Source organism: Medicago truncatula, chromosome 8, assembly GCF_003473485.1.
Source record: "Medicago truncatula cultivar Jemalong A17 chromosome 8, MtrunA17r5.0-ANR, whole genome shotgun sequence".
NCBI lineage: Eukaryota > Viridiplantae > Streptophyta > Magnoliopsida > Fabales > Fabaceae > Medicago > Medicago truncatula.
The window spans coordinates 40,746,398-40,760,049 of NC_053049.1; the positions used below are offsets into that span (position 1 = coordinate 40,746,398).

A 13,652-nucleotide genomic window follows, 5' to 3' on the forward strand; every position below is an offset into this window, starting at 1 on the left:
TTTTTATTTTTTTAAATTTTTATCACTCATAATTGAGAACATTCATTATTTTTTACGATAATATGTAAAAAAAGTTACTATGATTCTTATAAACAATTAAATGATGTTTTTTATTATGAAATATTGTTCTATAAAATATAAATATTGACAAATAGCTATTTACTACATAAAAAATAATCGTTCATTTATAAAATTAAGAAGCACGAATATCGATAGACCTCATTTTACGAGTCTACCGTACAAGTTTCCATCTATTTATCACGTTTATGATATCATACTATCTTGTCTCTTTCTCTCTCAAGATATTTACACCCAATGCAATGAGGTTTCCACCAAACATTATTTTATATATATACACTCTCGAATTGGAAGAAAAAAAAGACCAAACATAGTGTATATGTGATCATTCAAACATACATGACAAATAGCACCCGAGCATATAATATAGTTCAGTTATTTTCAAAACATAAACACAAATAAACATTACATATAACTGCCGAACATAGTTCAGTTATTTTCAAAATATATATGGCTTGATCATCAAAAGCTTCTTTTTTTGACATTAATCTTCAAGCCATGCTTCATATGTAAGACGACAGAAAGACTTGGGATAATGGGATGGCCTTCCACCACTTGAATGTGATAGTTCAACAATATTGCTATAGCAACCATCTTCAACTCAATGAAGCTTATATCCTTACCCAAACGACTCCTTGGTCCAGCATTGAAAGCAATGAACTTGTAAGAAGGTACATGAATTGTCCCTCCTTTCTTAGAAACCCACCTCTCTGGTTTAAATTCCAAGCAATCTTCTCCCCATATTTCCTCCACCCTTCCAATTGAGTATAGAGAATACAATATCATTGTATTTGACTTAATCACATGACCACTAGGAAGCACATCAGATTTCAAGTTAGATTTATGCTCAAAAGGTATTGGTGGATAAAGCCTTAAGGCTTCACATAAAGCTCCATGTAGATAAATTAACTTGCTAAGCCCTTCCATTCCTAAATCTTTCCAATTATTATCTTCTCTTGATGATAAATTTTCTCTCACCTCTTCAAGAATCTTGGCTTCAACAAAAGGGTGTGTTGCCACCAACCAGAAAAACCAAGTTAGGGCAGAACTTATAGTATCTCTTCCAGCAGCAAGTAGATTAATCGCCGTATCTCTCAAAAACTTGTCATCAATGAGATTTTGTCCATCTCCTACTTCAAACGTAAGGGTATTTAGCAAGTCAAGTTGTTTATGTCCTTGTGTTTCTCTTTTGGATTTGATTTCTGAATATAACCATTGATCAATAATTTTAATATTCTCTGAAAACTTTTTCTCTTCACCAACTTGAAGCCATTTTTGCAGCTTCCAAAAAAATCTTGGCCTTACATGTCTATAGAACAATGTGTTCTCTGCTTGAGTAAAGGCTTTCTCACATGAAATTTCAGGGAGATCAATAGAAAGACAAGCAGGATCAAACCCTAAAACTACACAACATATGTTATCAAATGTTAACCTTTGAAAAACATCTTGCAAGTCAACTTGCATCCCTTTTTTACAAGCATGATCAAGAAACATAAGAAGACAACTAGAAATTTTTTTCTCAATGGTTTTGTGAAGAAATACCTTAAAACTTTCCTGCTTGAAAATGGAATGAAGGAGTGTTCTATTGTACTTCCAAGTGTGAGAATCAGACCTGAAAATCCCATCTCCAAGGACTTCAAATATCTCTGTGAATTCATTTCCTTTCCCGTAGTTTTCAAAACTTGTACTTGTGATATGTTGCACGTTCAAGGGGTCACTGGTGAAAACAATATTCATGTTTGTTAACCATGCTCCTTCAAAAATGAAAGTTCCTCCATTTTGCTTTAAAAGTGAGTTTGTGTAATCGTGGAAATTGGACACGTTACGTAAGAAACCAGGTAGCATTCCCATAAAAGGCCATTTTGTGATGGGTGTGTTTCTGTTTAGCCTCCAATAATGGATTGCAACAAAAAGAAGAACTGCCACAATGACAAACACGTCCATTAATACGTTGCCCTGCGTTATGTGATATATATTAATATTAATATGTGTTCATATGAGATTCATTCTCAAGACTATAGAATTTAGTGTGATATGATATGATATATTCATTCTCTCAATGATATTTCTCAAGGCTACAAAGCTATTTATAGAGCATCTACTTCCACCTACCAAAGACTTAAAGAATAAAAGAAACTTCATTACCATTGATCATACAAAAATACCCTTCTATACAAATTGATTTATCGTGTCACACGTCCTTTTTGTGGGTAATATTGATTTTGTACATAAACGAACAATTTTTTTATTTTTACTCCCTCCGTTTTAAAATGAGTCTCGTCAATTGCATATGAAATAAAGTAGTCAAATATCATAGCAATTTTACCAAATTATCCTAATCAACTATTAGTTTGTTTTTCATTAAAGAAAAAATAATATTTTTGAAAGTGATATTCATTTTGAAACAATTTTTTTTTTTGGCTAAAACGACATTCATTTTGAAACGGAGGGAGGAATAAACTATTTTTTTTAGTTGGTAAAATGACTTATCTTACTGCAAATAAAGTTTTATCCAATTAATAAAGAGTTGATTTATCCATAAAATTACGGGTTTAACTTTGAGTGTTTGCATGAGTACATCTTTGATTAATAATTTGTAAATACTTATATTCGTTGAGTTTGGAGGCCTACTATAATCTTGATGAAGCCCCGAAATCCAATTCATCTAAATTTTATTTATAAAAAAATGAATTATTTTACTCACATTCATTTAATTATGAGTGTATTAGTTTCATTTCTAGTAGTTGGAATAAATGTTTGTCATTATTATATAAATATAAAAATATTGGTCGTTGTTATATTAAATAAACAAAACAAAAATTTGTTACGGATAAATAAATAAATAACAAATATTTTTCACGGATAAATAAAAAAAAAACGACTAGACTTAATACGGGATAATATTGTCACTAATACATTAAAAACACTTATCACTAATAAATATTAAAAATAGGAAACGAACATTTTTCATTGATAGAAAAAATAAAACACAACACAAAGTGCCAAACTTTCCACAAAACATGCATTTGTACTCATCGTCATTTATGGTTAGTTGCGATATAGATATGAAGTGTAGGTTGTCTTATTGTTCATTTCCACGTACTACGCTTTGACTCAGCCTGAGATCTTCTAAACTCACGTACTTGTTAGTAAACTTGAGGGAAAAAAATCAATCATCTATAATTCAGCTGATAAAGGCTTCACCTAGCCTTCCTTCGATTGGATGGAATCTCACCTAACCTCTAATTGTCTATATGACGATTTCAGCTAACAAGATAATTATTTTTAGGTGAAAACAATTGCTCAATTGTGTTGTTTTTATCAATTTGTCTTTGAGCAATGAGATGATTCAACATATTTGAACCGGCTGCGCATGAACAATGTCATGATTACACCTCAATCTTCCAATAGTAATCCTTCTTTTCCCCAACTAATCCCGAAATTTCACCTGCTTGATGGTTGGATGTTCTTCCTTTATAAATTATCCAAATAAGTTAGATGAACTTATCATTCTTATGTCTTCCTTGTTCAAATCAATCGCCTAAGCCATCAAACTATATGATAGAACAAAGAAATCTCATGTTATTAGCTAAAGACGCACGTGCCCTATTGACAAATCATCTAGTTTTATGTTTCATTTCTTCTAGTAACAATAGAGTCTATAATTCCAAAGTTACTCACAAATATCAAAAAAGAATAAATTAAAGTCTACTAATCTTCATCTTCCGTCTTCTCTTGTGAAGGTGAAGTGTCTGCCTTGTTCTTATATATTGTGAAGTTGAAGTAATTTTCTCTAACTAAAAAATTCTTTGTTTGTACATTAAGTGAGTTTTTTTTTTTTTATCTGTTTTTAAAAGAAGATTTAGGCAGTTTCCCTTCTTTCTACTATTTTGAATCGATTAGATAGTCGGCTCTGCGACAGTCACTTAAAGAATGTTAATGAAATTTTCTTTCATTTGATGTTCAATACGTTCTCACATCGGAGGATACTATTTCTTTTAAGTATTTTCCATTTGTACTTTTTTTACCTCTTCACCTTCCATTTATCACGTAAATTAGAATACCACAGCACCAATCCTGTAATAGACAGCCAACAAATACCAGAACCTGTACCACACCATCCACCGCACACGAGAAAAAATCACCCAAAACCCAACCTGCTAAACGGAGACATTAAACACCCAGGGACCAATTCTATCTCAAACTTACATCAAACAATTATTAGGGTCCTATAACATCACTCTTATAACAAATATTGCGACATTTTCGACCCAACAACCCCCATGCTGTGATTGAATGTACTATATGGTTAGGGAAATCACTTTTGTACTATTAAATTAGTTTATTTAATAAAATATCTGTTACTTCAATGTGTGTGTGCATAGGATACATCCCATATTTAAATGAGTTAACGTGTACTGCTTTAATTTGGTCCCATGAATATGTTTGTAGTCCTATTGTCTACCCTGAAAACATCCACCACATGTATAACTGGTTTTTTTTTGTTTTGCTTTGTTTTGAAAGATGTAGGAAATTATGGGAACTTCTATGGTACACTCGTAAATTGAGGTGTACCGGTACTCTTGCTTCATAAATCTATAAACTAACTATCAATTTTATGAAATAAATAGTTACTAGTCGGCATTTATATTTTAGAAAATATGATTTCAGAAGAAAAACGCATCATTCATTGTTTATAAGAATCATAGTAATTTTTTTTACATACTATCGTATAAAATAATCAAAGTTCTCCGTTATGAGCGATAAAAATTTAAAAAAAAAAAAAAAATTGTTTACATTTTTGATGAATAAGATTTAATCATTATAATTTTAAATGATAAAAAATAATATTTTTCTTCAAAAAATAACTCATTTACCTATAAAATTGAAGGGTTGGTGTACCGTAGAATTTGCCTAATATTATACATTTATACATAAATTAAGAGATTTTACATTTAATAAGAGTTTAGTTTAGGATCCTTGTAACAAATAGTTTAATTTAGAAATTTAAATTTATTAGAAGAAAGTTTCACATTGTTTGTGATCATCACATTGGGTTAATTAACAACAACCACAACTACACAAGTTTACTAGATATCTTATCTTCATTTAAAATTTTGAAGTGTCGTCTCAAGTTTATGGGAAATGCTTAATCCAGCAAAAGAAAATTCACGACAAATACACGAAATGATTTTTTTTAACCATTAGACACAATAAGATGCTCCAACTATCACAGTGGAAAAAAGGTTTGAGTAACAATCAACTGCTAACATGATTTGCCGTAAATAAAAGAAGCAATATATATAGTTTCAAAGGTTAGGCATTTTTGATGTCCCAATACATAGTAGGAGGTGGCATCTAGGTTTTCTACACATACAATTAAAATAAATGTGGATAGTGTGGGAGAAGCTTACTTAGCTCCAGGGGCACCAGTTAACATTTCCCTTTTAAATTTAATAGTAATCTAATAATTGAAGATTGTTTGATATTTGGTGATTCGGGAAAATTTCTTGAAGAATTTTGTTGTGACATATAGCAATGCTCATAAACAGTTTATAGTATCATCATACATACACTTAAATGACTAATTATAAGAGTTAAACATGAAGATGAATCCAAACAGAGTGTCAAGGAGCCAATTTGGCACAACTAAACCAACATCTAAAACCTAAGTGGACTTTTTTAATGATTGGAACCTGTCCCATCAATAGAACTTGTGACCTAACACCTTGATACCGATCATTCAATCCCATAAGAAATTGAATGATTTTGTCCTCAATTTTGAACAATATTCTAGCATTAAGATATTTGCATTGTAGCATTAGCCTAAATTTTGAACACCGGTATAGGTTTAAATCTCATGTGTTTTTACGTGTATGTTTTCATGTTTGCTGCTGCAACAATGATTCATTATGCTGTGTTGTGAGATATGGTCAGACTCTCTATGGACTGTGCTTTATGCCCTTTTGATAGGAATTTGTTTGCTAATTATCTTCATGAAGTGAAGTGATGTAGAAGAACTTCATTGGATGATAATAGGACACAAGGGATCCCAATGAATGACATCGAGGACATTGTGGTGTTTAAACTGCTTCCATTGTATAAACGCAACTTTTACCATTAGCTGATCAAATTTACCTCTTAACATTTTATATCCTTCTGGTTTTAAGTTGGGAAGCTCATTTTTTCCATGAAGCTAAAGAACAAGTGGTAACAAAATCCAAAATTCCAAATTAAGATTTCTTCAGAAAAAAAAAATCCAAATTTCTTTTTTGAAAAAAAAAAATCCAAATTAAGATGTAATGTATTCCTTCTTAAATCAAACGGTTGTAAAAGTATATACTTTATTATGCAACTTTGTTCTCCTAAATAAAAACACATGCAACAATAAACTGTCGCAAGGAACTCAACTTGCATCATTTAAGCAATGTCTTGAGTTTGAGTTTTGTGTGGATAAAAAAAATATGGTTGGAACAGTATCATGCTAAAGGTGCTTTAGCTAGATTCTCCAACGTGGATTAGTCCTCCCTAAAGTATGTGATTAGTATGGTTACCCCAACAAAAAAAAAAATCTTAATGGCAAATCTTTTTATGCTCTCTCTTGGTTATTAAATTATATATCATTTAAGACAAGATTTTTTATTTTATATTGCATATTTTTAGAATTTGGGCTTAAATTAACTCAATCTTAGAGTAGCCCAATGGCACAAAGCCAACAAACTTGGGATAGATTTCAATAGACAGCTTCTTTTAACCCCCCACCACTTCTTTTTGCACGTCTTAGGTGTATAATCCGGACAAAATCCATACTTTAGAATTGTGGGTGTAGAACAAATAGGCATCAAGAGGATATGTAGCTCGTTTTTTTTATTCAAAGTTTAAATCTGAATAAAAAAAAAAAATTGAACATGACAACCAACGTACTAACGTTTTGTCAAAAAAAAACTCTTATCATTTCAATATCATATTAGAATTTGAATTAAACCCAACTCAAATTCACTAAACCAACTGGATATATATTTTACCTATAAATGTATTTTCTGGTTACATCACATCCAATAGGATACTCTCTCTGAGCCCATCAACCATTGAAGTAAAGTAAGGGTAAATACTAAATAGTAGTTTATTTTCATTATATTTTGAAACATATCCTTCAAGATAAAATATTTAATTATATATACTATAAACATGGGTTACTATACCCGTAATTACTGGCAAAAAGCATGTTGAGTAGGATTGTCAAAATCTGTCGTATGTAATGTTTCCAATCCATGACTGTGAGCAGAATAGTTTATATACTTATTGTTGTTTTTTTTTTATATTAAAAGCTCTGTTTGCCCTTTGCATGTGACAGACAGCACTCAGTTTAACCTATCAGTAGCCCAAACTTCCTTGGTGCCACAAACAGCAACAGGTTCTTATTAAACTTCCAATCTTGAATGAGTTACTTTTCCATCTTTGGTTCGATAAATCTTATCGTTTGATAAAAAATCATGTAACTTATTGATTCAATAACAAAAAAAACAAACATGTACATAGTATAAGATTAATTTACTTGTACACGTTGGAGCAAACCAAGTATGGAAGCTTACATTCAAATAAAAAGATGATAACTCATTATACACATCATTATAGAATCTTTTTGTCCTTATTAGAAGTAATATATCACATGATGATAGGAAATTTTAATGACTAGCATGTGATTTTCACATTAATTTGATAATTATATAACAGTTAATATAATTACACAAATATACAAAATTGTTTTAGAAATAACAAATGTTAGTTTTAATGATGTTGACAAGGATAGAAGGTTAAACCTTCTTACCACTTCACTTCTTAACTCTTGCCTTCATTATGCTTTGAGAAATGATATTTGTACAACCATTTTTGTACAACTTTTTCTCTCATACTCATATTATGTTATTATTCTCTCTCTTCCTTTTCCTCTCTCTATTGTTTTTGACCAATAACAAGAAAGAACAACAAAGTTATCCCAAGAGTTGTCATGAAATGATTGTTCAAATATCATTACTCTTATGCTTTTGTTGTATTTTAAAAGTTGCAAGTCCTACGACATGATGGTTTAGTCAACATATGACCCTATAAACAAACTCGAAAAAGTCATGCACACACAAGATTGGACCAAATACTTGGTTTCAATGCAGAGATATTCTTGCATGCATTCTCACCCAATACATTATTCTTACACCCAACCAATAAAAATATGACACATATTATTAACTTAAAAAAAAGTGTGATTTTAGAGCAGTGCTATATGGTACGACAATTGTGTCGCAACATTTGCACGAATAGCTTTATCACATGTATATACTCATAACTCGGGCTGTTTAAGAATTTTTTGACACAAAGTAAAATATAATATAAACTAAATATGTATTTATTTATTCATTTTACAATATGAATTGTATTGTCTTTATTATGGGTGACTACAAAATATTATCCACCCCTTCAACCGCTTTTCTATATAGTTTGCAGCGGTGCTCCTGCTTCAATAAAAACCTGTAGTGGTATCAAATTAGGTTGGTTATATGCAACATCCTTTGAAACGTGAATTCATGAATTCAACAAAGCCACTCCATTAAAGTATTCACAGTACGTGTATGTATCACACAGAACAACATCGTGATTCTATTTTTTGCTATCAAAGATAAGTGCAGTAAATAAAAGTCAAAAACTTGATGTTGAAGTGATGAGGACTAAATTATCATTTAAATTAAATGGAGAAATAGAAAGAGAGATATGGCTGAGATTGGACTTTCAGAAAAAGAGAAATTAAACATGAATTTAGGAATCGTGCAAATGGCACGAGAAGAATTGTCGTGCTATAAATCATTTTCCGTGATTTTAATTAAGGAAATGGAAACATAAATGGTGATGGGTGGTTCTTGTCGGTTAAAGAAAGTGGAAAAATGAGAGAGAGAAATATTAAAAATAATGAGAAAAAATTCTGATATTAATTATTTTTATTATTTTAAAGAGGTGTTTGATTTTAATTGGTTGAATGTAAGAATAATGTGTTGGGTAAGAGTTCACGTAAAAATTTCTCTTAAATGTATTATGTAAATCTTCTGATTTCACTCATATGTGCATGATAAATAGACTTTGCAACCTTTTGCTCTGGAATTCGTTAGTTCCCTCTCCTTCTAAAAACCTTCGTAGGCTACATCTCTTGATTAAAGCCACTCTTTTTTTAAAATTTACAATTAATTTGCGACGGACATGTTGTACCGTGGGGAATTTGCATGTATCAAGCAGATAAATCCTTAAGGGATGTCTTTTTGTCCTGCAAATTCGCTCACATTTGTGATTGTTCGTAACTCTTGTTTGTTTTTGTCAACATAAAATTTACACCAACCTCAACGACTAAATCAATCTTATATCTCCTACAAATATTAAACATAAAAAAATAAAAGTAATCCAACCAATTTTCAATCTTAGCACATGGAAATTAACCCTCTCCATTTCTAAATATTTCCCATAAGCACACCCCATAATTATCCATAATTTTCTTTGATATTGAATTGTTGGAGATTGACTGTATAGATGCTTCTTTTCCTTTGTTTTTCTAATGTAAGGAAGAGTTTTTGTTTTGGTGGGGGTGTAGTATGCCAAAGCTTTATTTTGCTGACTTTTTATCCATCCATCTACGTGCATGCCTTTGTACTCCCCCAGTCCCTAAATTACGGCCAAATTGTAACCAAAAACTTCAAAAAGCATATTTGACATTTTTTGATACGGAGTGACTTTGAACAAAAAATAAACTGAATTATGTAATATTTGAATATAAATCATAAAGTAGGTCTATCATCACCTACAATGTAGCTTTGTCGAGATAGAGTTAGGTTCAACTCAAATTCTAACCGTCGGAAGATGAATATATGAGTTGAAACGATAAGAAAGTCGTTGGTTTAACTTCCCATACTAACAAAAATGACAACCAATTCAAAAAATTTGACATTTTTTTTTGAAGGAATTTTTTTTGACAACATGATCGGTTAACAAATTATTGAAATATAAATGGCTGATTTCATCCATCATGTATATAAATTTTTTTATCAAATCCTTAGATAAAACACTAAACTGCTCAATAACTTTTTCAAGCTTTCCTAACTTAAAAGGATATGAAGATGTGTAGACCCCAAAGGATTATGAGAATTGTTGTTCCCACATGTTGTTTGGCTGTGCCACACGAGTAAAATACGAAAATGCCCTTCGGCAGTTTGCTACCAAAGTTTTTAGGAAACCGGCGGCAGTTAACTGCCGAGGAAAACCTCGGTAGTTAACTACCGAGGAAATATGAACTTAAACAATTTCGGCAGTTAACTACCGAAGAAAACTGGCGAAGAAAACCTCGGTAGTTAACTGCCGAGGAAATCTTCATCATTCTAAAAACTACCTGTGGTTCTGGGTTCTGGTTATGTTGAGTTTTCCTTGGCAGTTAACTACCGAGGTTTTCCTCGGCAGTTAACTGCCGCCGGTTTCCTAAAAACTTCGGCAGTTTACTACCGAAGGGCATTTCCGTAACTTACTCGTGTGGCACAGCCATACCATATGTGGGAACAGCAATTCTCAAGGATTATTATGATCATATTTCCCAGCTTGTGTGTCCCTACCTTTTTTTTTCCCCCTATGGCATACACTCTGTCAAATACTTGAGGAAAATGCTAATATACTTAATTAAATCCTATTCAAAAGTTCTATAGGACCTTTTGCGAAAGTACTTTCCCACTTCCCCCGCCATCATAGGACATTAAAAGTGCAATGTAATTTGATTTGATAAAGTCAATTTTATATTAATAACCTTACCTTTTTTATTTTTTTAAAATAATAACTTTGAATTTATTTTTTTTGAAAGAACTTTGCATTGTTCTTTATAAAGCGTCTTTGTGGTTGACATTAATATAGGGATAACTTTAATGATCACATTAATATTCTAATTTGTACGAACCTTTTTTTTTAGGATAATTTGTATGAACCTCTCATTCTAATTTATGTAAAGTTAGGCTTTGGATATTATACGTCCTTAAGTAGGAAAAAAACACCGACACTGACAAAAGAACATGCTCGGCTAGAGCAATATTATAGATGTTGAAAAATATTAATCACCACCCCACATATTTATTCATATAGTTGGCAAAGCACCACAATTATTATGAGAAAAAACTTTATGGTTCATTGATTGAACTGCAAAGCCTATCTTTATCTTTATATATACAATCAGAAATAAAAGCACATTTAAGTGTAAATTAAAATAGTATGTGTCACTTATCCAATATATAAGATATGATGAAAAAATGAAGAAATAAACAATTTGATACTTTTTTACGTCTGTGTCACTTATCCAATATATATACTATACAGCAATTAACAAATCTGCCCCACCATATGTTAATAAGTGTCACCCAATTGTCTACATTATGCCAACATATGTTTTCTTGGCTTTCTTACAAAACACGTGCTATCTCGCAGTTTTTCTCGTTTATTGACGATTTTGTAAATGTACTCTTAAATTTCATGACATTATACATACTTCAATAAACGTTCACACTTTGTTTGTGTAACTAAAAAAAATGTTCACACTTTTCTTTGTTTAATGGTTCAAATGGAGTATACATTATATGCATCATTTAGTATTGTCGATTATTTTATTAAAAAAGAAGTAATATTTATTTGGTTTTAAGATTATATTTCTACATTTCATTTCTTAATGTGTTTTAAGAGCACAAGTTAATATTTATATAATAATATCCTCTAAAAAAACATTTCATTGATAATGTATTTTTTAAATTACTTTACCTATGATGAATTGAGATTTTATTAGTAAGTTTTTTTTTTTTAAAGAAATTGGTGAGTTTTTTATTTCAACTATGTAGACACGCTAAATAAACAAGAATCATATGTATTTGCATCACACTCCTATTAATAAAAGAAAAAAGAATATACAAATTTGGAGGAACTAAACCAAACAAAAGTTAGGAAAAATGAAAGTTATTAGTAACCCAAATCATGAAATTTATTCCTAATGGTAGTATCACACAAAGAATCCTACCACATGATCCCATGCAAACTACGACCATGATGAACACGCTATTGGCACAACAATTTCCTTCACTATGAATATGAGAGTGAAGAAATCTCCAAATCACTCAAAATCATCAAACAATTGTTCCATCAATTCCAAAATTTTGGAAGAACAAAAGAAAAGTTACCAAAAATCAGTAATAGCGGATATAGAAAAGTGATTTTGCTTCCATAATTAATTCAATTTAAAGTTATGATTTGTAACTTCTGATTCTGGAATTGATTTTGACTCTAAAATGTATTATTCTAATCATTTTTATATGAATGAATTCAAATACAAATATCTTTATTTTCAACTTCTAATTCAACAGATCACCCAAAGAAAAAAGTGATTGGTCAAGAAACACTTTTCATTGAAAATAACATTTTTTTTTTAATCTTTTTAAGAGTTTGACTAAACATATTCTAATATATTTTTTTATTTTATAGACACTTGTTAGCTTTTCCGTAAAGAAACTTCAATGTAAGCGATTTCAAACAAGAGAAATGATGTTTGTACTTTTTTTTTTTACAATTTTTCTTTCATACTCACATTATATTCTTATGGGTCATGCTAAGCAATCCAAAAAGAGCAATTTTGCATTGGAAAACATAATATGTCAACATTTAAGATGTTGAATGCGACATTTGATACGTATATTTCTATAATTAGTTTCTTAATTTGTGTCCTCAAAGGCACAAGTTAGCATTTACATATTCGGGTATTCTCTATCTCCCTTTTTTCTTTCTCTATTGTTTTTTACTAATCAAAAGAGCGAAAGAAAGTTATGATAAAAGTTGTTCTAAAAAATTGTACAAATATCACTACTCTTCGAACAATACTGAAGATGATTGATTAAACGATCGATCATTGCGTTTTTATTATGCTCATCTTGTAGGACGAGGATTTAACCAGATATACAAAGGTGAGCTAACTAGATACTGCACTCATATGCACATGCAAAAGCTACCATACCGTGATTGAAGAGAAATCATTTTGGTGTTCTGACAGTTAGAACCGATCTGGAAGGACCATTATGTTCAAGCTTTGCTAGCATGGTATATAAATCCTCTATTGTACATTACTCGATTCAGATTAATCTACATAACTTTCATTTCATTTTCCAATAAGTATATCAAGCTTCAGTAAAAAAAAAATAGTATATCAAGCTATTAGTCAATCTAGGTTTTACTTAGTTCCTTCTACGGGAAAACGTTAAATTGGTCCTTTGAATAGGCTCTGTTTGATAAAAATAGCGGATAGCTGATAAGCTAGCTGATAGCTTTTAGCTGATAAGCTAACTGAAGTGTTTGGTAAAAATAGCGGTTCAACTAGCTGATAAATGTAAAATGACATAAAGGGTATTCTTAATTCATAATAAAAATTATATCATTAATTTAAGTATTTATAATTTTGTAAATTAATTTTTCTTTAAAAAAATACTTTAAATTTATTAATTTAATATATCCTATGTATTATAAATTAAATT

The 13,652-nt window shown here is 30.5% G+C and overlaps 1 protein-coding gene across 1 annotated transcript; it reads right to left on the bottom strand.

The window, feature by feature from the left end:
* Positions 1 to 380: 380 nt before the first annotated feature.
* LOC11406793 (alkane hydroxylase MAH1) lies at positions 381 to 2,118 on the bottom strand. The gene has a single exon (XM_003629884.2). It carries the CDS (start codon positions 2,020 to 2,022, stop codon positions 541 to 543), a length of 1,482 nt encoding a protein of 493 aa, XP_003629932.1. The 5' UTR covers positions 2,023 to 2,118; the 3' UTR covers positions 381 to 540.
* Positions 2,119 to 13,652: the final 11,534 nt, after the last annotated feature.